This window comes from Colossoma macropomum, unplaced genomic scaffold (assembly GCF_904425465.1).
Source record: "Colossoma macropomum unplaced genomic scaffold, Colossoma_macropomum, whole genome shotgun sequence".
Lineage (NCBI taxonomy): Eukaryota > Metazoa > Chordata > Actinopteri > Characiformes > Serrasalmidae > Colossoma > Colossoma macropomum.
The window spans coordinates 10,832,378-10,859,131 of NW_023494791.1; the positions used below are offsets into that span (position 1 = coordinate 10,832,378).

The 26,754-nt window shown below is 40.4% G+C and overlaps 1 protein-coding gene across 1 annotated transcript in view; it reads right to left on the reverse strand.

The window, feature by feature from the left end:
* camkmt (calmodulin-lysine N-methyltransferase) overlaps positions 1-26,754 on the reverse strand; it is a 164,783-nt gene that overhangs the window by 27,967 nt on the left and 110,062 nt on the right. The window contains exons 4-8 of the mRNA XM_036573831.1: positions 21,243-21,303; positions 17,338-17,392; positions 13,888-13,951; positions 7,244-7,310; positions 4,152-4,226 (exon numbers count right to left, since the gene is read on the reverse strand). Of these exons, the coding sequence (XP_036429724.1) occupies positions 4,152-4,226; positions 7,244-7,310; positions 13,888-13,951; positions 17,338-17,392; positions 21,243-21,303 (322 nt within the window). The remainder of the gene's footprint in view (positions 1-4,151; positions 4,227-7,243; positions 7,311-13,887; positions 13,952-17,337; positions 17,393-21,242; positions 21,304-26,754) is intronic.

Sequence of the window (26,754 nt, forward strand, 5' to 3'; positions counted from 1 at the left end):
CCAATTACACGATATGTTAAACAGTCATATTATGAATTACATTTCATTTACATTCTGCATTGAGAAGTTCGAGTGTGCACCGCTAACGTTTTTCTTCTGTTTGGTTTGATCCCAAACCATGAATAAAACATGGCAAAACTGTAAAGAACATTTCTGTACACTAAATCTTTTAAACAACTTAAACCATAACAAAATACCTCCTTTTTCTATTTACGCACACAAATAATCTCAAGTTAAATTGTGCATTTTTGACAGAATTTCCCCACTTGTTATAATGAGCTACACATGAGAAATAAGCCATAGCAAACTGCTTTTGCCAGCTTTACCTGCAACCTTTAAGAGCTAAAAATATGCCTCTTCTTAAAATTCAATTTTTAAATCAGTCTTTTCATTTCGATTGAGTTTTAACTTCCATTCAGTAGCCATTAAACAGAGGCTGGAACTCCAATCTAATCTAACAAGCTAATGTCCCTGAGAGTAATGTTACATTAGTTGTGTTACATAATTAGCAAAAAATCAAGTTTGAACTTAGCAGACCATTTTACCTCTACATGAGGGAGCACACAGCATAAGGATAGGGAGACAAATCAGCAGTGCGATCTATGTTAAGAAGCGGGCTAATTGAAATGTTTGTGTTATTCTCTCTCCCTCTCTCTGTCTCTCTCCCTGCTCCTCACACGGGCATAATTATTTGCAATTTGCCTAAGACATCCATTTGCTGGGACGCCGAGCATGAAAAAAGAGGCAATTTGGGGAAAAATGGAAATGCCTGGCGGAGTTAGCCGAGGGGAAGTAACGTGGTGCCAGCCTGGGGCTGACGGCTGCCATCTGATAAGCGCCACGCGTGGGGATATTAGCGCACCGTCACCAGGCCAACGAGCCGTGCACCGTTATTGAGGGTGTGGACATATTGCGGCTGAAAAAGCTGCTAAAGGGTGAGATATGATATTTGGTTCACAGTGATGAGAGCAGAGATGGCACGGAGAGCTGCGCTACCTGTGGATGTTTGTAAACTTGTAACAGAGCGGGTTTGTGTATGGATGATCATTGTGGGTTCTTTTGTGCCATAAATGAGAGGGTTGGAGGTGAGATGTCGGTGTGGTTAGTGTATTTAAAAACCCATTAAGCCGCAAAGGCTTGTATGTGGGCCCACACTTCAAACTTTACTTGCATAACTACATAACTTACATACTAGCACATGTCTCTTTCCTGCATGATTCTGAAGTGTGTCGTGTCTGCTGCTGGCCCAAAACAGTAGCTGCAAGGCTCCTGACTGGAACCAAGAAAAAGTAAAGAGGTAAAGGTAAAGAAAAGCATCAGCCCTATACATGCCACCTTATGTTGGTAACCAATTAGATGTAGAGCTGAAGTTATGGTTTTATTATTCATTTTGAAAGCTTTGAAGTGCGCAAATCATAGTGCGTTGTCATGATGCAGTTTTATCACGGGGAAGCGTGTTCTTAGACACGATGCAAAGCAGAGTTACACCTCAATTCTATCACACCAGTCATACATCAAACACACTAGCAGCAGTTCAGCAGCAGTCCAACCAACATAAACATTTAGCTCAGCAGCTCAGGAACTGATCCTAAGAATTAATGTGCTTGCAGCAAAGCAAAGATGTCAGGTGTCTAGATCAAGCAAACAGGTAGGGCAGACCTAGCTCCTAGAGACTTTTTAAAATATTTATGTATTACATATTTTATATTTTATTTATTTAAAAAAATGTTTTTTTAATAACTCATGTGACATATTTTCATGTGACATACTACAATTTTTAAATCAGTCTTTTCATTTTGACTTTTATATTTTATCTATTAAAACAAAATTTTCAAATTACTCATGTGACATATTTTCATGTGACATACAAGTGCCTATATTTTGCTGTTGACGTTTTGCTGTATTTTGAATAAACAATAGTCAGCTCAGGTTATAGCAAAATGTTATTTAAAAATCAAATAAAAACACAGGTGTTCTCTGCTCCACTGATCTCTTGAGATTTTTAATATGGCCCTTTTAGTGGTTGAGTTTGACACCCCTGCTTTACAGGATGGTATCGCTACCAAGAAATCATGGCCCGCTGAATACGGAGCCATTCGAGATTCTGCCTGGATTTGATGTTACTTCTGACAAACACAGATATTTGAAGTGTGTAAGCCATTGAAGTGACATTCTTTAGATTTTTATATTGCAGTTCTCTTTTAGCCTGTTAGCTAGCTGACCAGCCTAGTTCTAGTTAAGAAAATAAGTTGTCAGTCCCTCAGTTTAAACAGAAAATGAGTTCTTACTTCATCAGTATACTTGGTGGTCCATGTGAGCAGGATTAGAGTAAAAAATTAATCCACTAACAGCACAAGGAATTTTCGTGACGCAGTAATGCAGAATTCGGTCATAGATGTGCGTACATCCTGTACTTTACAACAGCTTTGAACGTGGCTCAGCCAATCAGATTTTTGGACCAGAACTATCTGATTTATGAGGATAATTTTCTTGTTGAAGTTATTGTGCAGTTTTTACCATACATCAGTGGCACTTGTTTTAATCTCTTTTTCTTTTCGTTTTCATTGAAGTTGATTTGCTTGCAAAGCACTTTGGCCGACACTTTTTGTCTTTTAAACATGTTACATTAATAAAGGTGACTTGACTTGTGTATGTGTAAAGAGTGTTTTAAACTGTGGTGTTACTTGCTTTCTACCTACTACAAACCAAATAGGGGGAAAATGAATGGGCTCAAATGAGCTGAACTGACTGAATTGAGTTGAATTGTGCTGAACTGAATTGAATGGAATCAAAGTGAACTGAATTACTGGTTTCATAGTAGTTGGCGAAGACTTTATAGTAGTTAACAAATAATAAGCAGGTGATAAAACATCAAAGTAGCTGAGATCTAACTTTCTCATTGTAAAAAAAAAAAGGTCTAATTAAAAAAAAAATCAAGGGGGATGTTTAAATGACTCGGGGGTGGATGTACAAACAGACATCAGACATCTTTAACAATAACATACTACAACACAAAAAAAAAAATGGAAAGAGGGGCGACAGTTCTACAAGGAAGGTGATTTATGGCTTATTTTTTGACCAAATCAAGGGCCATCACAGAGTCGCTTACTAAGTGTTGTCGAATCACTGCAGAAGGAGACATATCCTACATGTAGACCTGCTTACTGAACACATGAAACTCCAAAAAAAAAGCTCATGATAGAAAAAAAGTTGCTTTGTACATAAGAGCAATAATGATTGACATAACTAAAATATGCTGCTGCTTTCTGGCATTTAAGTCTGCAGTGTTTATGAGCTGGTTGATGATTGTCATGCTCAGATTTGGAAAACTGTGCTTACTCTTTATCTAGTCCTATATTGTGTGCCTGGCTACTTTCATTGTTAAAACCAGCTGCATTAATTTGCTTTAATCCTTAAATCCATGTAACAGCAATCTCCATATTTATCTCCAAAACACTAACAGTATCATTTCTAACATGGGACTCAATAAACTCATAAACTCACAAGAAACTGTAGCTGGGTGTCTTACAGTATGTTAAAGGCTCAAGAGGGAGCGATACGTCGATGCATTACAGTACACTGTTGGAAATAAAGGTTCAGTGCAGGTACATTTTTAGTTCAACAGGGTACAAACAATGTAAATGTGGTGTTAGGGTCCAATTGTGCACATTAAATAAATTTTCCCAGGTGAAAAGTACATATTTGTACCTTTTCATAACCAAATGTTTTAAAACAGAACAATAAAATAAAAAGCCTGGAGACGAGACGGGGTGTGTGGAGTCAATACAACTTAGAAAATATGATTTCAATGGATTATGGTACAATTATGTTCCCTGACTAAAGGTACTGAGATGTACCCTTGAGGGTACCACCCCAGTGACAAGAGGGGTACTGCCCCAGTGACTGTTTATTTCTTTATTACCTTTATTTCTGAGGGTGTATAGTTACAGTAAATGGTTAAACTAGGATTGCAATTGGTCAGTGTCAAAAATGGAAATTTGAATGTGTCACTTTAGCAAGTGTGTTTTCATTTGTATTTCAGATTGTTTATTTTGAGATTTTAATATTGAAAGTATTAAGCAGTCATTTTGGGTGGGCCAATAATAAAAAAAATGGGCCCAATCATAGCACCATCACCGGTTGAGACTTACCAGTCAGCACACATCACCACATCAAAGTAGCCCTCCAGAGCGGACACGTCCACCTCACTGTCCCATCTGACCACTCTGAGGAAGAACAACAGACTTGCACTGTGAGCATTTGTGTACATGAGAACAACAATCAGAGAAGGATAACAACAGAGAACAAAATGAGTGAAAGAAAGCACAGTAGCTGACAGTGATGATATTTACCCTAATTCAGACTGTTTTAACTACTACTTTGTAGCCAGCAGAGCTTGAGATTTATCCACTCCAACACATACTAAACCTGGTAAATAACTGCAAAGTCAAATCAAGCACAGTACTTTGCAAGAATCAGAGACCTCCCTTCATTTATTTATTTATCTTTCCAGTCAAAACAGCTACCAAGTAAAAGTTGTTCATTTCTGGAATGTCAGGAAAAAGCAGAAAACCTTATTTAACAAGATATTACACTACAAGTTCAGAGAACCTCCATTGTTTTCAGGAGATTTGCATTATTTTTTCAAAGAAATTTGAAGGGACATTGTTCCACACCTCCAAAGCTCAGTCTTAGAAGTTGGTTGCATGTTCTGCATCGCACGATCCAAGTAATCCCAAACACATTCAATGATGTTGAGGTCTGGTGGACAGTGCATTTTTCAGTCACTGTGCAGCTTCTTTGATCTTCAAATTCTTTTTCTTAGTGATGTTTCCTTGACAGCTACCAGTTTTACCTTTCAGGCTCATGGCGCTGGGCTGTCCTCTCATAGTGGAAAGATGAAAAGAAACACTTCCCGGCTTTTTCAGATCTAAAGTGGAGCTTGATTTTCATCTCTCAAAGATGAAAGGTTCAAGCACTGTTTATCTGATGGGGACAGTTTTGATGGTCTACAAGTTCTTGCATGGTTGTTAGAAGTCCCATTTTCTCTGTATCTTTTAATCATTTTTTGGAAACACCTGTTTTTTCACTGATTTTCCTTTGACATTCCCTTTCCTTGTGCAAGTGGATAATCTTTTAGCTAATCTCCTCAGAAATATCTCCTGAAAAAAGCGGTACTTAGAGGCCGTTCTGACTAGAAATTAAATAAATGAAGGGTGGTCTGAGACTTCTACACAATACTGTTTGTTTGAGCAGGCAGTGCTCTTCCACGTTCTAGGACTGCAACTGTTAGTGGGCCACTGCACCCACCCTCCCGATCTCCACGCCCAAAGTAGACTGTCCAGAACCAGGTAGAGACAGTTACAACAGTTGACTTTTTATTCTTGCTCACTCACTCTCTCTCTCTCTCCTCTTCGCACCTATCTCCTCCTTAAGTGGCGAGGCCGATTTTCAGGCTGGCGAATCTGATTATTAATTAGCCATTATTAACAGTCAGTAAACAAAAATTATGTCTTGTGGAAATACAATCTCCTCTCTCAGTGGGGGGCCACGCCGCTTATTCACTGAGTTGAGAAAGAGAACCCCCCCCAGCCCCCTCCCTCGTCCAATCACGCACGACCTTCACCCCACTCAAAGCGCGTGCTCTGACAGGAAGCCTAATCTCTAAAGAAAACAATCAAAGTAATGCAGGCTAATTATACGTTTACTCTTGCACTTCATCAGCCCAGGGTAAATACAGAGGGAGGAGGGAGGTGTGTAGAGAGAGAGAGAGAGAGAGAGAGAGAGAGAGAGAGAGAGAGAGAGAGAGAGAGAGATGAGAGAGAGAGGGAGAGAGAGAGAGAGAGGAAAAGAGGAGAAGAGAGCAGTTAGATCACTGAACACCAAAATTACTTTAGGTGATAATGCATTTGAATGGCGGTACGCAGATTGTGAGCTGTGTTGTGGGAAATGCGGGAGGTGTGTGTGTTTTCGTGATGGAGGCTTCAATCATGGAAAGAGGCTCATCACCCTGTTGAGATTGGACTCAGTGCATGTGATTGTAGCTCTCAATCATGGATGCTGATACCTAGTTACAGAGGCAACTTGGTTCAAAGGGTAACTTGAAGTCACGTGACCCCATCCTCCAGCACTAGGCTTGACAATGACCCGAAATACCGGTGCGCTACTCACACTTCCCACCAAACGTCCGTTTGCTTCTCACAGTTAGGCAAAATTTGACAGTAGGCCTGTACTAAAAACAAAGTCCTCTTATTCAGGTAATAGTGTTGGAAATAACCATGGCAAAGGGTTAAACCCGGGACTTGGTGGTGGGAGGGTAAATTTGATCATTTTGAGACTGTCCCTACTGCGGGAGAAAACACAGTGATAGAATGTAAGTGGAGCTTAGTCTTTGTTAAATAAAAGATCATAAAAATAGCACAGTTCTGTAAATTTGGGGTTGTGGTCCTAAATAAGGGAGAATTCCACCAATGCTGCAAAACTTACACATATAATTTGTTGAGAAGTAAAAAAAAATATTTAAAGTGAATTGATGAGAAATGGTTAATTGTAGAGAAATTAACAGACTCAGATTTCTTTACAGTGGTGGTGACAGGAACCAGGGGTCACAATGTCTATAACACAGATATAACCCTTTTATTTACTATCCAAGACCACCCATGACCCTTTTTTAAACTGGAGGTAAATGAATTTTTACCCTCACTGGGAGCAGTTACCGTGGTAACTCGGTTAACCATAACCGAGCACAGGCCTATTTGAAAGCCTGCGGATCAAGTCACCTTAAAGAAGTAGCTGTTATATGTTAAAAAAACAACTACAGGATGCAATTCAGGCTTTGGTAGCTGTTTCCACTGTTTTTAGCGAAGTGATGGACTTCGTCCATATTTATAGATAACAGTATGTCATAATGTGTTAAAATAACACATAAGCAAGTCTATTTGAGGTTACTAAACTCAACATGCCTTCAGTTAGCGTGGTGCTAACTGATGAGCTATAAGCTTTCATTATGTGTTAGCCACATTAGCCTCACAGCTCCAGTGCAAAACTAAAGAAGCAAACTTCAGACATCAGATGCCTTGGCTGACTGAGTGCATTTGGACTAAGGGGAAGAAAGAGTAAATCATTTTTTTTCTCAGGTTATTACTTCAAGTGCACTTTTCGAAGCATACTCAATAAATATAGAAGATGGTGTAGACGTGTGAAGCTGGTAAATGATGATGTTGTCCATCAGTAGAAAGCTCACCTGCTGGACACATCAGTGGAGCCGAAAAGTCCAGCTTGTCTGTTCTTCTCGATGACACCACGAACATCTGATGAGGAGGTCAAGGTAAAGGCTTTTTAAGGTCTTCCATAAAAACACATTCCTGCCTATAAACACACACTCATACACTCTGTCTTTAGGCTAATATTATTGGTATTTGTTCTAATATTTATGTGATCATCTGGGAATATAAGTGCTTACTGATCAGATAAATAGCTTTTTAAATATCACTTTCTATAGGTGCCTTAAACTTTTACACAGTACTAAACCTTTTAAAAAAAATAGGGAAATGGAAAACCTATAGAATGTGGTCATGTTCTCTGTTCAGCATTTTAATGTCAAACACCCGTAAGTCCTGATCCACTGCAATACTTGCAGCATGTGTACATGTACACTCCATACATTCAAGCCATGCGTTATAGTTATAAACAAGTGTGTGGAATTTAATTATAATAATATAATAATAGAATTAATTATATAATAATTAATCATGACAGCAATAATCATTGTCATATTGCCCAGCCGTAAAGGTGTGAATATTAAACTTTCAATTAACACCACATTTGTGCCAATCATTAAGATTTTTTATGATTTGAATTTGATGAAATCTTGTTGTATACAGTCTTGTTTTGCAGAAAGAAAAACCACCCTGTAATTTTTTGCCACATTTGTGGTTCTGAATATCTAAACAAACGGACAAAAACAGAAATGCAGAAACGCCTGTTGATACAGAATGTTAATCCAATATGAAGTTCACAACTCTCAGCAACAAAGTTGTTGTGTTGTCTCAGTTGCTGTAAAAACTGGCTTAGCTGCAAAATATGCATGAAACTTTCAATGTATTAGGTCTTCAATGTACATGATAAGCTCCTTTTTTTTTTAAATTGTGTATGATGTTAAGCCAGGCATACCCTACATACCAGCCTCCCTCCATCTCTATCCCTCCCTCCTATCGCTCTCTCATCCTTGGATTACCAGCAAGAACAAAACCAACTCTTGCAAAGCTTCCCCATAGACAATCAATAAGAAGGCTTTTAACCTGTAGCCACAGCTCCCAATGAGCCTCCACCCAGCGTGCTCTACAGCAGGACTGATGGTAGCCCATCTATTAATAGACCAGACCACAGTTTTAAGCTAATTCAATTAGGATTTCTCCCTTTTCTCCTCCTGTCCGGTCCCTCTCCACACCAAACAGCCACAGCAAATCCAATCTGTAGCGCATAGTGCGGCTCGGAGACTCTGAGTGTTGCTGATGGAGGAGGGCAGGGTAAGAGAGGCTGGGGAAGTGTGTCACACGGGTGCGATCAGCCGCTAAGGAGATACAGCAGAGCTTACAGTGTAATCTCATCAGGAGAAGCCCACTGGGGGAGAGGTCAGACATGCTGCGTATCACATCACCATCCACACAACACACACCCACTAACACTCCATACATTCGAGCCATGCCTTATAGTGATAAACAAGTGCATGGAACATGATTTGACTTCATAAATCTTCAACTGTCTGAAAGAAGGACGTTTACATAGAACTGTACTCAAAATTCGCAAGTACTACAATGAGAGAGTGAGAGAAGGAGACTGAGAGAGGGAGAGAGGGAGAGTGTTATTGTGCTACTGAGTATTTTATTATTGTTGTTGTTATCATTATCATCACTAACTCTTTGGTTACCATTACTTTTACTGTTTGTGTTAAACTTCACAACGTCCTCATCTTGAATTGAACTGAATTATGTTCTCAAACCACCGTATGTGTACTCTGAGCCAGGTAGCACACAGTGGCAACAATGTTCGTGCAGGCACACACACACATATATAAGTAGTACTGTATGTACAAAGTTTCTTCTTTTATGGCCAGAAATGAGCACATCTGCCCTGGTGTGAGTGGAATGACACTTTCTCTACCCACTCAGCAGACTCACTCTTAGCACAACTTCAGATAAGTAACTGAATACAGCTGTCCTTATTTTTTAGTAATTAAACCATTGAAATGACTCAGTTGTGGTCAGTAATTGTGAATCAGACAGCTGACATACTATTATGTAAAAAAACATAATAGAATCACTAAACAAATGCAATAAAAAGTACTTTGGGCTCTAAAATCTGATTGGCAGATCTAAATTCTAAGCATCTGTAGTATATTCGACATACACATGAATGAGCCAACACATGAAATGCACCAAGTTGTTAAAAACAGTGTGCTATTCATTCCATAATCTCTTACTGTAATGCTGCTTGACAGGTAACACCTACTGTTAACAAACTACAGAGCTTGGCTGAAGAGTTCATTTAATTTCATCTATTATTTCTGCTTTTGTTTATTTTGTTTAAGCTTTTTCTTAGAGCTTATTCCCTTTTAATACTTATTTTTTCAGTTGTATTTGGCTTAGTGACATTTAGGTACTGGTGTTTTCTTTTACTTTTTTCCACTGTATCTGCATCTCTCATTTTTATTTTACTTTTAAGGCTGTAAAGCACTTTGATCTGGTTCCAGTTGTAAAATGTCACATAAATAAAGTTATTAATATTATTATTATTAGTAGTAGTAGTGGTAGTAGTAGTAGTAGTAGTAGTAGTAGTAGTAGTAGTGGTAGTAGTAGTAGTAGCAGTAGTAGTAGCAGCGTGTTAATTGTTTGTGATCATTAAAAATTATTTAAAAATAATTTATTAAACGTGTGTACTTTTTCAGTTCTCTGAAAGCATCAACACTTGAGGTCATGCATTACAGTGATTTTACTTCACTTTGCATTATGCAAAAACATTCCATAACAGAGATAATATTACTGTAACCCACATCCATTAGTGGATTATTGCTTTAAAATACTTACCAAATCTATTGCTTTCAGAGTCGAGCAATTAGCCAATACAAACCCCCATGTCTGTAAGAGCACACCTGCACAAGAAGCATACAGCCAGCTCTTGGTTGATCTGACTGGACATCGTTGCAGCATGCCTAACCACACCTGGTGACTATGTAGTTATTCGAACCCACGCCCTTTCAAAATTAGCATCTGCGCCAACGGGCACAACAATACCAAGCAATTTTCTAAAATTCTACATACACACAGAGACAGGGAACCAAGTTGGACAGCAAGTTAACTCAATAAACTGCACTCTTTTTATTCAGTGATTAATATTAAGGCTTGTTATCCAGTAACGACTACAAATCATTCAGTCACTGCTACAGAGTAGTATGTAGATTATGAGAGTAAGGAAGAACAATCTGCACCCACTGATGGGTCTTTGAAGTTTCAAGGGTTACGAATATTTATTTTCTGTTTCTCTACTACATGAATGTCAATATTTTAGACATAATGGAACACTTCCACTGATCTTCAGCCTGTAATTCAAGGCTGGATGAGCTTGAGACCAAGCACCATATGGAGGCTCCATATCAGTTATCATAGTTACAGGTTGGGCACAGTTTGGAGTAATCATTTCACAAGCCTATTGTGCTCTAATAGAACTGTTCTGAACTCCTTTCCTCCCCTCCATTTCTGCCTTTTGAAAAACCTATACAGTGTACATACAGGAATGTTATTTTTATTCTCCAGGGACAAGCGGCCTTGTTCTGGCTCCAATCACATCATCAGATCTATCAGTGCTCTATTATGGCAGAAACATCTCTCGCACAAAGCGCCGCCAATTAATGTTCTATCAACCCACCGGCAGCCTTTTCACTCTCTATAAGAGGAAATGGCTTAGGCACGGACTCTGACTGTTGCGAGCGTGTCCTCTCTGATTATCCGTTCTCGGCACCCTTCCCCTCCATTTGGACTCCTTTCTTTTAAACAAATCTCTCCTCTCAATGGAGAATTGTGTGCGTTTTCGTGTCACCACCATTGTTCGCCGGGTGCTGAGATTCAATAAAGGCCCATTGTCGTCTCAGCGGCGGCTGTTGTGCTAACGAACACGGGTGCTGTAATTTCGCCGTATTTGCCGTCATCTCTGTTGCCGCTGTTTTTCCGGCTTTTGTGCGCCGGGTGGTTTAGGCTGTCGTGAGATGGATGCGCTCCAGTGGGAGGAACTGAAGAAGAAGAAGAAGAAGAAGAAGCAGAAGAGAGAGACTAAGAGAAAGAATGAGAGAGTAGGAGGGACAGGAAGAGACTGAGAGAATAAGAAAGGAGATACAGCAGGTGAATCAACAGACAGCTGCAGCCTTCAGTGGCATGAATATGTATTAATCATACTAAATGGCAGCTTTGGGTGTCAGCTGGAAGATTTGACTTATTCTCGAGGTGTGTGTATGAGAGAGAGACAGACGGAGAGAGGATGTGCCTCAGGCAGGGTAATCTAAGAGAACATTATGTCACCGTGTGCGTAGGTGCATGCATGTTAATAATGAGTGAATGTTCCTTTTTGGAGAGATGAGATGAGGAATTACAATGTGTGCAGAGTATGTGAAGTGTATGGAGTATAGAGTGTGTGAATGGTGTAGTCCACGTGGTGTACAGACTGTATGGAACATATAGAGCATGTGGAGTGTGTGAAGCACATGTGTCAGACTCCAATCCTTGGGGGCCAAAGCACTGCAGATTTCACTGTTCTGCCTCATTTATCACACCTGATTCAACTCAGATAATTAGCAAGGCCTACCTGAACCTACCTGAACACTAGATGAGAAAAGCTAATCTCTGCAGAGCTGTGGCCTGAAAGGAACTCAGTTTGACACATCTGGTGTAAGGCGTGGGGAGTGTGTGGAGCATCTACACCAGGAGGAGCGAAGTAGAGCTTGCGAAGAGTGGCACATGAGGAATGTGTAGACTGTGGAGCACTGAGAGTATAGAGAGTGCATGCAGAGAAACGTGTGGGGAACACACAAAGTGTCTAGAGTCTGGAGCACACAGAGTATGGAGTGTGTAAAGGGTGGCATGTGTGAAGTGCATAAAATGTGGAGCATATAGAGCGTGAAGAGTACAGAATTTGTAGAGCGTGTACAGCATATTGAGCATGTATAGCACAAAGAGCTTGAAATGTATCGAACGTATAAGCGTATGTAGAGCATATTGAGCAGGTACAGTATGGAGCATGTATAGTACAAAGAGCGTGAAATGTGTAAAACATGTAGAATATGTAGAGCCCATGTGTCAATCACAAGGTCCGCAGATCAGGCCCATGACGCAATCCTCTCCGACCCACAGAAGTAATTTAATTTTCTATTAATATTAGCCTGTTTCACAACGCACTGCACTACAGCCCCCAGCATGCACTGCAACATTATGTGCACTCCGATTCTCCTCCCCCAACAACAATCTATGAGACACCAGTTACACCAGTTCTACACAATTCTACCTAATTCCACACCAGACATATTACCAAACGCACTAGCTGCATTTCAGCTGCAGTTCAGCCAATATAAAACACCCAACATCAGCTCAGCAGCTCAGAAATTGGGCCCAAGTATTAAACAGCTTGCAGCAAAGAAAGGATGCCAGGTGCCTAGGTCAAGCAGATAGGTAAGTTTAAAAGACTGAGCTCCTGAGGGCATTTAAATTTTAAATATTTCAAGTATTCATGTAATATTTGAAGGTTTACTAAAAGTGCCTATATTTTACTGTTGAAGTTTTTGTGTATTTTGAATAAACGATGGTCAGTTTGGGTTATAGCACAACATTACTTAAAAAATTAAATAAAAACATTTACTTTCGCAGGCCCACAGGTTTGTTGTGATTTTCTAATATGGGCCTTTAACTCATTGAGTTTGACACCCCTGAAGAGCATATAGAGCACGTGGCATATATAGAGCATGCAGAGTATGAAGAGCATATAGAGCGTGTAAAGCAGGTTAAGCATGTAAAGTGTGTAGAGCATGTAAAGCATATAGAACATGAACAGCATTTAGCACATGTAGAATGTGCAGAGCATGTTAAGCTTGTAGAGCATATAGAGCATGTGGAGTATGTAGAGTATATAAAGCACAGAGTGTGTAGAGCATGTACAGTATGTAGAGCTTGTAGAGCATGTAAAGTGAGTAGAGCATGTAGAGTGTGCAAAGCATGTGGAGCATGTAAAGTGTGTAGAGGATGTAGAGTGTGAGGAGCTTGTTGAGTGTGTAGAGCATGTGGAGCATGTAGAGCAGAGGTTCCCAATCCCAGCCCTGGTGACCCCACGCTCTGCAAATGTTTTGTTTTCCCTACTCCACACTCCTGACCCATCCCATAAGGAGCTTGTTAATTAGTTGTGTTGAATCAGCGTGTAAAGCGTGTAGAACATGTTAAACATGTGGATCATGTAGAGTAGGATCATTCAGAATCTTATCCAATAAGGCCAGGTGTGGCTCCAGGTTTTGATTCCAACCAAGCACACGCACCAAGCACACCTCATATAACTCACTAATTGTCTGAGGACTGACTGAACTGCTCAACTGAAATGAAAACTTGCAGCCACACTGACATTTTGTGGATAAGACTGGTGACCCCCGAAGTAGAGCGCATGGTGGTAGCATCTTGCTTCTCCAGACTGAACACGCTAACCTACTCTAGACAAAAGATTCAAATACAAAGCGCCTGACAACAATGCTTTGTTATTTTTTTTGGGTAAAAAAGGGTGCATGATATCAGAAAATTGAAGCCCACACACCCACCCACACACACACACACACACAGTAGTTGCTGAGTATACGGAGGATACTCTGGATGGCCTTCTCATTCCCATCAGATAGCAGCACTTCCTTCACATCAGCACAAACCGCAATCTGAGAGAAAAGAGAAAAGACAGAAGACAGAGACAAAGATGAAAACCCAGGAAATGAAAACACACACACAAAAAATCACAAAAACAAAACATCCCCCTTATACACAAACACACACACCTCTCGGAATTTTAAAACCCCTCTGCACACAGACCACCCTCTCTCTCTCTTTTACTCTCCCTACCCATTTCTCCCCCTTTCTCTCCCTCTCTCTGTCTCCTCTCATCCCTCCCCTTCTGTCTCTCGGCCCGTTTTTTCATTTTACGTCTGCATTATTTTAATCATTCAATCAAATCAGTCAATACTTTTATCATTCCCGGTGGCTGGGAGCCCTCTATCTTGCTATCACTCTGTTGGGTAATTGCATTGTGACAGGGGATGATGGCGAGCGCCGAGCCTTTCATTTGCGGCGAGGCGTTTATCAGGCGGGGCCATCGCGCTCCGCTGTCACTCCGCACTCGGCTCGCCAGGCCTGCCTGATGCCCTTCATATAACTTTGTACCGTGCTGCCTCTGCTTTTTTGTGCTCTCACTCTTTCCCTCGCCTTTTGTTACCCTATTTTTTTCCTTTCTTTCGTACCATCTTTTCATTCAAGTGGTTGTCTTTATCGGAGGGGTGTGTGTCGCCGTTGTTTTGAAGAGGGAGTGTGGGTAGAGGTGGGCTCAGGAAGAGCAGGGGTGTGTGTGTGGGTGTGTGTGTGTATGTGTGTGCAAGATGGGATTTTTTAACACAAAGGGGAAGTGGCATGTCAAAGCAAATCTATACACTGCATTTGTGGACTGCTCTTGCATGTGTACAGTACTGTGCAGAAATAAGAGACCACTCTTCATTTATTTACCTCCAGCCAAAATAGCTATTACGTATTCAAGTTATTCATTTTTCAGCCTCAGGAAAAAAGCAGAAAACATAAAATTACACAGAATTTTTCAGCATTTAGTGTGTCCATTCATTGCCTTTATTACAGCCTCCATATTTCTCTGCACCTCTAAAGTTCAGTCTTAGAATCCATTGAATCCATTGTTCTGAGAACACCAGGAGTTTTGTTTGATTTTCAAATGTTATTCTTTTTGGTCTATTTCCTTTATTCAGTAAGAGCTTCTTGACAGCTACACATCCTTTCAGACTCATAGTGCTGAGTTGTCTTCTCACAGTGGAAGGAGGACAGAAACACCTGTGGATGTTTTCAGACCTGAAGCCGCTTGATTTTCTCCTCTCTCTCAAAGATGAAAGCTTTAAGTGCTGTTTATCTAATGGTGACAGTTTTGGTGGTCTACAAGGCCTTGCACAGTCATTGGAAATCATTAGGAATTCTCTCAATATCTTGTAATACTCCAGTTCTGGAAATTCTTGTTTTCTCACTTATTTTCCATTGACTATGAAAGTGGATTATCTTATATCTAATCTCCTCAGAAATATCTCCTGAAACTGTTACTTAACGGCCATTTTGACCGGAAATTAAACAAATGAAGCGTGTTCCCTGACTTTTGCACTATCACTGGGTGTGAGTGATTCTGTCTGTCTGTGCAAGCGTCCTTATGCCCCTAAACACTAGGCTTATAATTTGGTTTGCAGTCTTAAAAAAGGCACTGCTAGTTTGTTTTCCTGCAACACGGTATTGATTAGCCTGCTATGATTAATCTAAAAAACAAGTTAATAAAACCTTGGCACAGTTAGATCTGGAAATGTTTAATTTCAAGCAAATGCAGAATTCTAGCACATAGCTAAGGACAAAGTCATAGTCTGAAGCAATTTGATCAATTTTGCTAACCTAGAATATCCAACAGTGACCACATTTAGCAAGACAATTTTTAGCACTTTATCACAGCTACCTACAGTGCTGTTATCAACCTCGCCGTTGGCTGCCCTTATAGATCTTTAGTGCTTTTATTGTACAGCTCTGAATGTGAACTGACAGCATTGATTAAGTTCTCATCTTAAACATCAAAGTGATTGACTGAAGCCCCGTCCCACAACAGGCTGACTCATGGTTACGCCAGAGAACATTCAATCAAATTACAACAACTATGAATTATTCAGTAAAACTATGAAACTAGTACATAGGTTATGTATTTATGAGAATGAGGAAGTTATAAAAGGGAGATTCAGACAGATGAACAGACAGACAGAGCAGTCAAAAGGCCAATGAGAGCTCTACTCAGTCACATCTAGCTGGTACCATGCATGTGAGCGCAGTCATCATTAAAAACAGTCAGAGATGGAGCGTGAGAATGCGTGAGATGGGGAAAAAAGAATGCTGGATAAATACTGCCTCCATCTGTTTTTCTAGTGTTTTTTTGTTCGCTCTCTCTCGCCCTGAGGAGTGATACCAGGTCAAAGGAGCCTGCAACAGTAGCTCGCCACATGGCTCCTGACCTCAGGGCATCGGAGCAGTCACTCGAGAGGAACATGAGTGTCACTGCCAATACCACATACCTACAGGACAGAGAAGAGAAGAGAAGAGAAGAGAAGAGAGAAATAATGAGAACAGAACAGAACAGACAAGGAGGAGAGGTGAGGAGAGGAGAGGAAAGGAGAGGAGAAGATAGAAATAATGAGATAAAAGAATAGACAAGAAGAGAAGAGCAGGGTAGAGAACATAAGGTGAGAGAAGATATAAATAATGAGAGAAGAGAAAAGACAGAGAAGAGAAGAGAAAGACAGAGAGAAGAGAAGAGAAGAGAAGAGAAGATAGAAATAATGAGAATAGAGAATAGACAAGAAGGAGAGTGGAAAAGAAGACAAGAAAAGATAGAAATAATGAGATGAGAATAGACAAGAACAGAATATTAGAGTAGAGAAGTAAAGAGAAGATGGAAATAATGACAAGAGAAACAAAGAGAAGACAGAAATACTGAGAGAAGAGAAGAGAACAGAAGAGAACAGAAGAGAATGGGAGGGTTGGGGAATAGCACACATGACCATGAATAAGACAAAGGAAATGAAGGAGAGATGAGAACCAGAATGGAGGGACTGGGAAGAGGAGTCGAGGTTTTGCACTGGTGCTTTGCAATGTCACAACACAGGGGTATTGAGTGGTGCAGATAAGGCTGGGTAGGTCTTATGAAGACACAGCAGAAGATCGATTAGCTCTACAGCATATCCATCTGGAGGGGAGCCCATAGACCACCACTCATGACACACCAGCCCTCAGGACATGTGTGTGTGCGCATGTGTGTGTGAGCATGCATATGCATATGTATGTGCATGCTTGTGTGTAAGCATGTGCTCATGTGGAGTTGGCCCGTTGGTCCCCAGCTGCTGGAGCGGAAATGCCTGTGTATTTGAACTCATTTCACATTGCTTACAATATGCCTGTGTTTGGGTATCCATGCTGAAATTGACCATTTGCCTGTGATTGTGTTGTGTGTCTGAGCTCATTTTTGACTTACCATGAGCCCAGCAAGACATGTCATTCCTCCACCCAACTCGCACACAGAGGAACCCCTGTAAGAGCAAGAGAGAGGGATGGGGGAGAGAGAGACAGAGGGAGAGAGAGAGAGAGCTGCATGAGTGTTGAGCCTGTACAATAACTCTAATTAACTGTGCATACCTTGTCTCTGTAGGGGAGTGCCATTGATTGGAATGCAATTCCACTGGGCTCATTGATTTCAAATCTCTCTCTCTCTCGCTCTTGTTCTCTTAGAAGGAAGTGACATTGTCCTTTTTTCTGCTAGAAAAGGTGGATTTGTAGCGTAGCAGGAAGATTAACTTAATTAGAGTTATAAGGATCCCCCACAGTGCTGTTTGCAGTGTGTACAGATGGCAGGCCTGTGGGCTTGCTTTGCCAACACAAACACACATGAAAAAATTACACGTACTATACATAACAGACATGATATACTCTGGTGCATTCATATTTTTAACGCATTGGGTTAACGCAATACAAAGTAACATGTTATAGTAATGCTGTTAATTTTTCTGTAATCTTGTAAACAGTGTAATACATTACAGTCTAAATTCTTATAATCACATTACAGTTACTGGCTTAATAAGAATGTCATTACCTGTGTTACTCATATGTTGCTAAGCAGGACTGAGTGGTAACGCAATACAACCCTATTTCCAAAAGGTTGGGACGCTGTTCAAAATAGTGAAAATAGTACAAAAACAATAATTCAAATGTTGAAACTGAGAAATTGTATTGTTTTTTGAAAAATATATGCCCATTTATAATTTGGTGTCAGCAACACGTTTCAAAAATGTTGGGACAGGGGTACGTTTACCACTGGGTCACATCATCTCTTCTTTTAACAACACTTTGTAGGCATTTGGGAACGGAAGAGACCAACTGCTGTAGTTTTGAAAGTGAAATGTTTACCCATTCTTGCTTGATGTGGTATTTCAGCAGCATAATCAGTACAAAAGCATGAGTCTCCTTTGTCGTATTTTTGTTTCATAATGCGCCAAATGGTCTCACTAGGTGACACGTCTAGACTGCAGGCAGGCCAGTTCAGCACTTGGACTCTTTTACTACAGAGCCATGCTGTTGTAATACATGAAGAATGTGGTTTAGCATTGTCTTGCTGAAATAAACATGGCCTGCCCTGAAAAAGACGTCATCCGGATGACCGTATATGCTGCTCCAAAACGTGGATATGCTGCTATCGTTCAGCATTATGGTGCCTTCACAGATGTGCAAGTCACCCATTCCATGTGCACTAATGCACACTATACCATCACGAATAGTGCCTTTTGAACTGTGCACTGATAACAAGCCAGCTGGTCCCTCTCCTCTTTAGCCTGGAGGTCGCAACGTCCATGATTTCCAAAAAGAATTTAAAATTTTCATTCATACACAGGACACTTTTCCACTCAGGCCCAGAGAAGCCGGCGGTGTTTCTAGATCCTATTTATATATGGTTTCTTCTTTGCATAGTAGAGTTTTAACTTGCATTTGTGGATACAGTGACAAACTGTGTTCGCAGACAAAGATTTCTGCTAGTGTTCCTGAACCCATGCAGTGATTTCCACTACAGATTTCATCTCTGTTCTTAATGAAGTGTCGCCTGAGGGCACAAAGATCACGGTCAGCCAATACTGGTTTTCGGGCTTGTCCTTTGCATACAGAGCTTTCTCCAGATTCTCTGAATGTTTTAATGATATTATGCACTGTAGAAAATGAAATCCCCAAGTTCTTCGCTATTGTATGTTGAGAATGTAGGAATGTACTATTTTGAATTAAAATAGGGTTTAAATGATTTGCACATCATTGCATTCTGTTTTAATTTACAATTCGCCCAGCATCCCAACTTCTTTGAAAACGTAATCAGGATACAAACCTAAGGTAATTGTATTCTGTTACAGTAACAGAAAAAGACAGTAATCAGATTACAGATACATTATAAAAAGAGGGTGACTATAGGATTACATTAAAAACGCATACGTGCAAATTCGTCACCTTCCATTGATTTCATTTTGGGAAGAAGCGTCCTGATACCAGCAGAGAATTCTAAAGAACCCCCCCCTCACCCATCTATATACACCCAGTTTAGCCATTCTGTAGACATTTTAGTAAGTATTTCATTTATATTGGCAGAAATACGATCTGCAGCACTGTCCTGAAGATATTTGAATCAAGCTCCTCGTAGATTTGGCCATTTTACTAAATGTGAAATCAGTGACCATTTATGTGAGGCACAGTATCAGCTGCTTATGTCCCTCCCAACCATGTCTGTAAGAGAACAATATTAATTTTGCATGGTGCATTCTAAACATACATTTCCTCTATATAGATTATCAGTGCCTGTCCTTGTACATAATTTGCGCACACGTGCTGCCTGTGATGGCTGACTCTATGATTTTTGTGAATCAGCAGTATAAGCAGGAAGAGCACCATAAACTTTGCAAAGAATCTATCAAAGCATCTAATCACATTAGTATTAAACTGATATGCTGAAGATTAGAGACCTCCAATCTCACCTAAACAGGCCAGACTTGATTTTCACTTTATTCATTAAGATTTCATTTGGAGGCCTGGAGGCAGCTGTTTTTGTTTCTGTCGGCTAGTTTCTCGTATTTCAAACAACATAAGCCAATTTTTGATTAAGCATCACTGGCTATGTCTTGTTCAAAGACAGGCCTTTTAAGCAATGTTTACTGTGACTATTTCTTTCTGAATAAAGCACTGAAAAGGACAACTGGGTTTTCCCTTGTCCTTCCCAGTTGGTACGGATTTGTGTGGGTTTTAGAAAGTAACTTAGAAATAAAAAAAAGAGTGTGATGTAATGTGATTAATGTAATGGGACAGTAATCTCATTACAGTTTGAGAGAGGTAGTTAGTAATTTGTAATGGATTGCTTTATGAGAGTAACCACCTCGACATTGATTTTTAATACCAATGAAAGAAACTGTATTCAGATCTGTATATAGGATCTGTCATTTACAGCTCTAAAAAAAAAAACAAACGTTGCTAACTTTGTCGCCCACTGAAATCAGACAATGCGGGCACTGTGCGTATTAAGCATGTAATATATAAGCTTCCAGAGAGGCAGACTCTGAAAGGAGGATGAAGGGCTGATTGTTGCAAGGAGTGCAATTAAAAATTAATGTGCACAAAGCTGTTAGCATGAGCTTCAGCAGGGACAAAGGCCCAGTGACAGGTAGCTATTTGGCTGTACAGTGGGCCAGTATAGAGAGAGGCAGAAACTGCAGGGCTCAAGTGGAAAGATGGGAGCTTGCTGTAAATTGCCTCCCTGCCTCTCTCTCTCTCTCTTTCCTACACTCCTTCATCCTCGCACTTGCTTCTCTTTATGGGGAGTGCTTGATAACAGCTCCGCCAGATAGTGCCAGGGCAAAAGTCCTGGATGACACAGAGACATGCTAGTCACACATACATACACGAACACAATAGAAAATGAAAAAAAAAGAAAACAAGAGGTAAAAGAGCAGTGAAGGAAACTGCCAGAAAGAGATCAAGAGTTTCAGAAAGTCCTCTTAATATTTACGCTTCAAACCTTGATGCATGTAAAGAGGCAGGTGCATAAAGACCGCACACGCACAAACACACGCACACACAGAGCGGCCCATGGGCTCAGCGCCCTGCGCTCTGTCTCTGTATGCCCAGTTGACCTTCAGCTTGTGGCTGAGTGATCGATAAGCCTCTCTTCCCCTCCTCTGCCTCTTGAATGTAAAAACAGGAAATCAAAGGCTCGTGTACCGCCTTGAGTGCAAATCAAAAAGTGCCCCTTGCATCTCTGTCAAATGGCCTGAGCAAGAGTGGAGGGGGCAGAGGGGGAGAGGGGAAGAGAGAGAGGGGGAGAGAGAAAGAGAAAGAGAGACAGAGAGAGAAACTCACGTAAACATTTGACGTTTCTTCAAACAGTAGTAGGCCATCACCTCTTCAGAAGGCCAAACACCTGAGAGAGAAAGCAGAGACAGACATAAAGATTAGTAAAGTAGTCATTTTGGGCCATTTCTTTTGGTCCATTCATCATGAAATTTACACACAATATAAAGGGAATTTTCAAATTATGTCAAAAACTGAAAAACAAAAATGAAGATAGAAAATCTTTGGAGTTTTTCTTTGTTGCTGTTGGCTTGCTCATTTGGGTCTTTGACCTGGATTTTTTTGTAAAGGTGCTATAAAAAAGTAAATTTAATTTTCACTTGGAAAATCAACAAAACATATTTTGACCTGGGGTGCCCTTTTGCATAGGACCGTATTTCTATATATGTGAGACAATGCTCATTAATAAAGGTAAAAGTGAATGTGCCAGGGTTAGCCAGCTGGCTAATATACAACCATGGTGCCTGAGGTCTGATGTTATTAGCCCAAACAAAATAAACAATTTACACACACATAAAAGTAACATTTACAAGAAGCAACACAACACAATACGCCTAATATTAAGCTAAGAGTTCATGGGGTTAAGAACACTGGACAGTTTGTGGGCATCCTGCTGACTGCCCAAAAGACAAAAAGCGACGCTCGCTGCTCTCTCTCTTACACAGGCTGCTGTGTTCATCCTCTCTGTTCTACAGAGACTGCACTGAGCCTGTAATACAGCTCCACAGCACTCCCTCTATCTATGCACACACGCACACACATACACACACACACTCTCTCTCACACACACTCACACACACACACACACACACAAAACACACAGAATTCTGGCTACTTAGAGCTGTGTAAGCTCTGTGTGTGTGGGGAGAGTGGGGGTCCAGTGAGTGATTATCAGAAGGAGCAGGCTGGTGGTCTTATCACCCACTGTCAGCCTCTGCTCCTTCTGCTAGCTCCAGCAAGAGCCATAACGCTGCTTTTGTCTCTGAAACACACACACACACACTCACACACACACACTCTGGCAGTGGAAGAGATAAATACTCATTTCAATAAACTTCGGCCCCTGAGCCGTCACAGCGACGGCTGAGACGCTGAGCTGCTGCTTGTGTGTTTGGGGACGTGTGCAGGTTTACACACACACACGTGTGTGACATCACTTCTCTGCGAGTATATTGGAGAGCCAGGAGTAGGAATTTTGGGCCTCTTGCCTCAGCTCACATGCCTTAAAGGGCCCATGTCCTACATGTTTCTTGTATTCTATTCCTTCCCTGAGATCCACTAATGATGTTCATGAGGATTTACTCGTTACTGTACTTTGTGCTGCTGTAACAGATGACTTACCCTCTTGGATTAATAAAGTGATCTATCCAAAAACAGAGGGTATATTGTTTTTCAAGGGGAAAACTCAAAAATACTTAACTTTTTCAGTAGGATGGCTCTGTCACTTCATTTCCATATGAAAACCACAATTAAAGCATAAGCTTCTTTCCTATTAACAGCTCCAACATATTAATATCCTGCTATTACCTCCAAAAACTGTCATTCCTGTTTTTGCTGTTCTTCTTTCTTTTTTTAAATTTTTCGTCATCTTTGTTAGTATTAAAACCAAAAGTCTCATTCTTCTTACAGACCTTGACCAGGCTAATCCACTGAATGTTTACATGGAGTGGTCCACTGGAGGGGTGACAGAAAGTATGTAGTGCTGTTCACACTGTATCTAAAAGTACTCTTTTGTTAGTACTTAATGAACGAAGTGCTTCAATTAGGAGTATTTCATTAGGCCTAAAAATCACACACACACAAAAAAGTGGGCCCCTGTCTCGTCAGTGTCCCTGGAATCATCCTAACCCCCCCATTCAGTGCCTCTGCAGAGAGCTGGAGAGAATCTGGCATGGGCACATAGTCTCTGCAAGCATGTCTACTGGCTCAGTCTTAACGCTTCCAGTGTGTTTTGTCTGCCTGTGCGTGTAGATGTGGCTGCATTTGTGTTGTATTACAAACAACAGAGTGAGCGCATGACAGAAACAGAGGCTGTGTGTGTGTTTTTGTGTGTGCACGTGTGCGAGAGAGTGTTTGAGAGAGAGAGAGAGAGAGAGAGAGAGAGAGAGAGAGAGAGAGAGAGAGAGAGAGAGTCGATATAATAAGCAGCTTATGACCTGCCTTTCACATGGGCCTGTTAATGCCTGTCTCTCTCAACCTCTCCGCAGCATCAACCTAAGATTAACTCACCCAAGCAAGATTTAATAATGCCTATTGATAAAACGTCAACATATGCCTCTGCCATTAAATAGGCAGCCTCTGCTTGCTATTCTCCACAAATTCTGCAGCTCGGCGGACTGATCAGCTGTATGACATATTGAGAGGCCACCATAAGGTTTATCAGGAAAAGGTATTAACAAGGGAAAAGAAAAAAAACACACTTATGACACTTAGAGGTCACAAATTGCAAGGAGAAACTTAAAGTCCTAGCAACTAGCCTAGCAGCTGAAAGTTGGTCACTGGTTATGTCATCATAATCTCTCCAGCGTTTCCCGGGTGGTTGAGCCAGTAAAAGCTGGGTTTGTAGTGTAGGGGTGAGCCAGCTGTGCATCATCCATGGCTGGAAGGCCTCAAGAACATAATTGTCAGAGGAAAAGGCACTTACTGCTCTTTTTTTAGCAGTCTAGATGGTGAATTATAGTTTCTCACCATCAAAATGGATAAAAAATTGACACAAAGATGTGTATACAGATACAGATCAGGTATTATATATGTACTATACGTACAGCATTATAACCCTTATAAGTCACACTTGTCACCAGCATTATTTCTCACTCATAGATCATTTAAATAATTAGTCATGCACCGATTCAATAAATTGGATCAGTGTTAGAATTGATACTGACCTTACTGCACATGTTGGACATCATCAAGACATGAACCATCCACATTCGTTATAAAAGTGCAACAGTCTCATTTTATACATTTTTTTCAAGTAGTGGCTCCCAAAGTTTTTATCTTAGGGGAATCAAAGTGCAGTGTTTGTGGCGGGCCAAGGACCAAAAAGACAAAATATAAAAATAAAAATGTAGATAGGATTCAAACTTAGTTTTAAAAATATATTTTATGACATTACACCATATTTTTATTATGACAATACTTCAAAAATACACTTTTTAAACAGAAAATAAGAATTTAATAGCATAAATATAGTATAAATATATCGCTGTTGTCGGAAGAAAACCCAAAATGATAACTTTCCAGGAAAAGGAAAAAATCTACTTAACTTAATGTAACTTAAAATAAGGGGCAACAGACATTTTCAATTTATGTCAAAACCTGAAAAACAACAGAAATGGAGAAACAAGGTATTGTTCTGACAGCAGTGATATGTTTATAAAGATAGGTTAGCTCTCTGACTGGGTGAGGGCCAAATCAAACATCCTCACACTTTGGACGGCCCTGTACTAGAGCAACACAAATTGCCATATGCTTACATGAAAACAGCTGCAGAGAGCAATTACACAGTCTAAATGTATTTATGTATGTATGTATGTATCAGTGTGTGTGTGTGTGTGTGTGTGCGTGTGTGTGTGTTTTGCTGGAGTCAGGGGTTGAGCTGCACTTGAGGAAATGAGGAGCTCATGAGGTGATAGCAGATTACTCTCCTTCCTGCGGATAATGCAATCACTTCTCACCTTCAATTACCAGATGAGAAATAGAGCTGTTTCAATCTCTCTTCCTCTCTCTCTCTCTCTCTCTCTGTCTATCCATCCTGCTCTATCCCTCTTTTATCCTGCTTTATCCATCTGCATTTCCCTCTGTATTTTGACAGTACCTCTTACTGCATGCTATACCAACCACTGAACTAAAACTCTCTCGTACACTAGTGACTGTGCAGTGTGCGTGCATGCATTATACAGTCACAGACGCAGGTCATGGCCCATGCTCATTCTCAGACAGAGAGAATAACCTATTTTCAACCCAGAGCAGCTTGTAGCTAAAGCTGGTTAGTAATAGCACAGACTTCCAAGTACACGATTGATCATGTAACTAATACCCACACTCGCAGACACAGTAATGAGGTGTGCTTCTGGCTTTTGCTTTGGGTTGTTAGCTAACACATGCTTAGAACAATCCTCAGCACTCACATTGCATCAGTAACCCAAAAACCCAAATCACAAATGTTGAATAAGTCACAGACACAATGTTCAGTAGGGGAGTTTTACAAAGCAGGCTTTTCTCAGTTTATCAGGATAACTGAAGACCTTTCACAGTTGAGAGTTATTATGCACTTTCCTGTATTACTTAAAGGTATTGCAATATTAATTACATAGTTACATAATGAATTATATTTACTTTAGATTTACAGTCTGTATCGACTGCAGGCCTGATTTTTGCATTTGTTTCAATGTTAAGAGATACACAAAGATAACTTTTCATCAAATTCAAAACATAAGTCTCTTCTACATAAGACCACAAACATGGCATTGATTTAGAATGCACATTTTTGACAGAATTCCTTCACTTGATTCATTAAGACATCAGTGAGAAAAAAACAAACATCAATTTTTTTCACTTTTTTTTATCGTATGGAATTTATTTGTCATGGATTTGAGGCTAAAAAAGGAATTTTTGTAAATATTTTTGGGTTTTTATTATAATGCATGACCTGTGTGTGTGTGTATATAGCATGATTATACAGTCAGGTGAAATTTGATAGGCTACACTGATCATAATGTTATATTTGCTTACATTTGAAACTACCAGGCTGGTTCAACCCTTGTGTGGTGTTGGGGTCTGTGGGACCCATTTTCAAAGTTTACAGAAATAAAAAATGATGCGATTTATTATTATTTCAACCTCAGATTTGAGGCTTGGCCATTGCTCTTTTTCTGTGAGGAACATATAAAATAATACATTTTCAGTGACTTCACACTGTTCACCCCCTAAACATTTATATTACACATGTGGTGTTGGGTGAACCGGCGGGGAATAAAAGTATGGAGGTGCTGTGTCCCTTCACTCTGTTCTCCTCCTACATGGCCTGCTGTTAGTGTGTGTGTGTGTGTGTGTGTGTGTGTGTGTGTGTGTGTGTGTGTGTGAGAGAGAGTGTGAGGGCGGACAACATGTAGAGGCTGCTGACTGGCTACAGCTGCTAAAGGAGAACCCTACGCTGGCACCTTGTGATATTTTAAATATCTGGTATTTTTACATAAATTGTTATGGCTGTATTGATTTAAAAAAAACAATAATGCGGTGGGTTCACCAGACCACTGAGTAACACAAACATGAACCCCACACAAGGGTTAATATTTTTTTGTGGGCCAAGGAAGCTTTTCCAGTCGGTTGCGTGAGTCACAAGCTGCAAAAGTTTGGGAACCTAATACACCAGCTAATACAAGACCAGTTAATACAATGTAGAATGAAGAACAGAGAGAAACTAAAGCAGGGCACCCAGGTATAACCAGAAGAAGACACTGCCCATTGTCTGGCAACATTTCACATTTTGGCTAGTAAAAATGCAGAGCCTGTGGCCCGA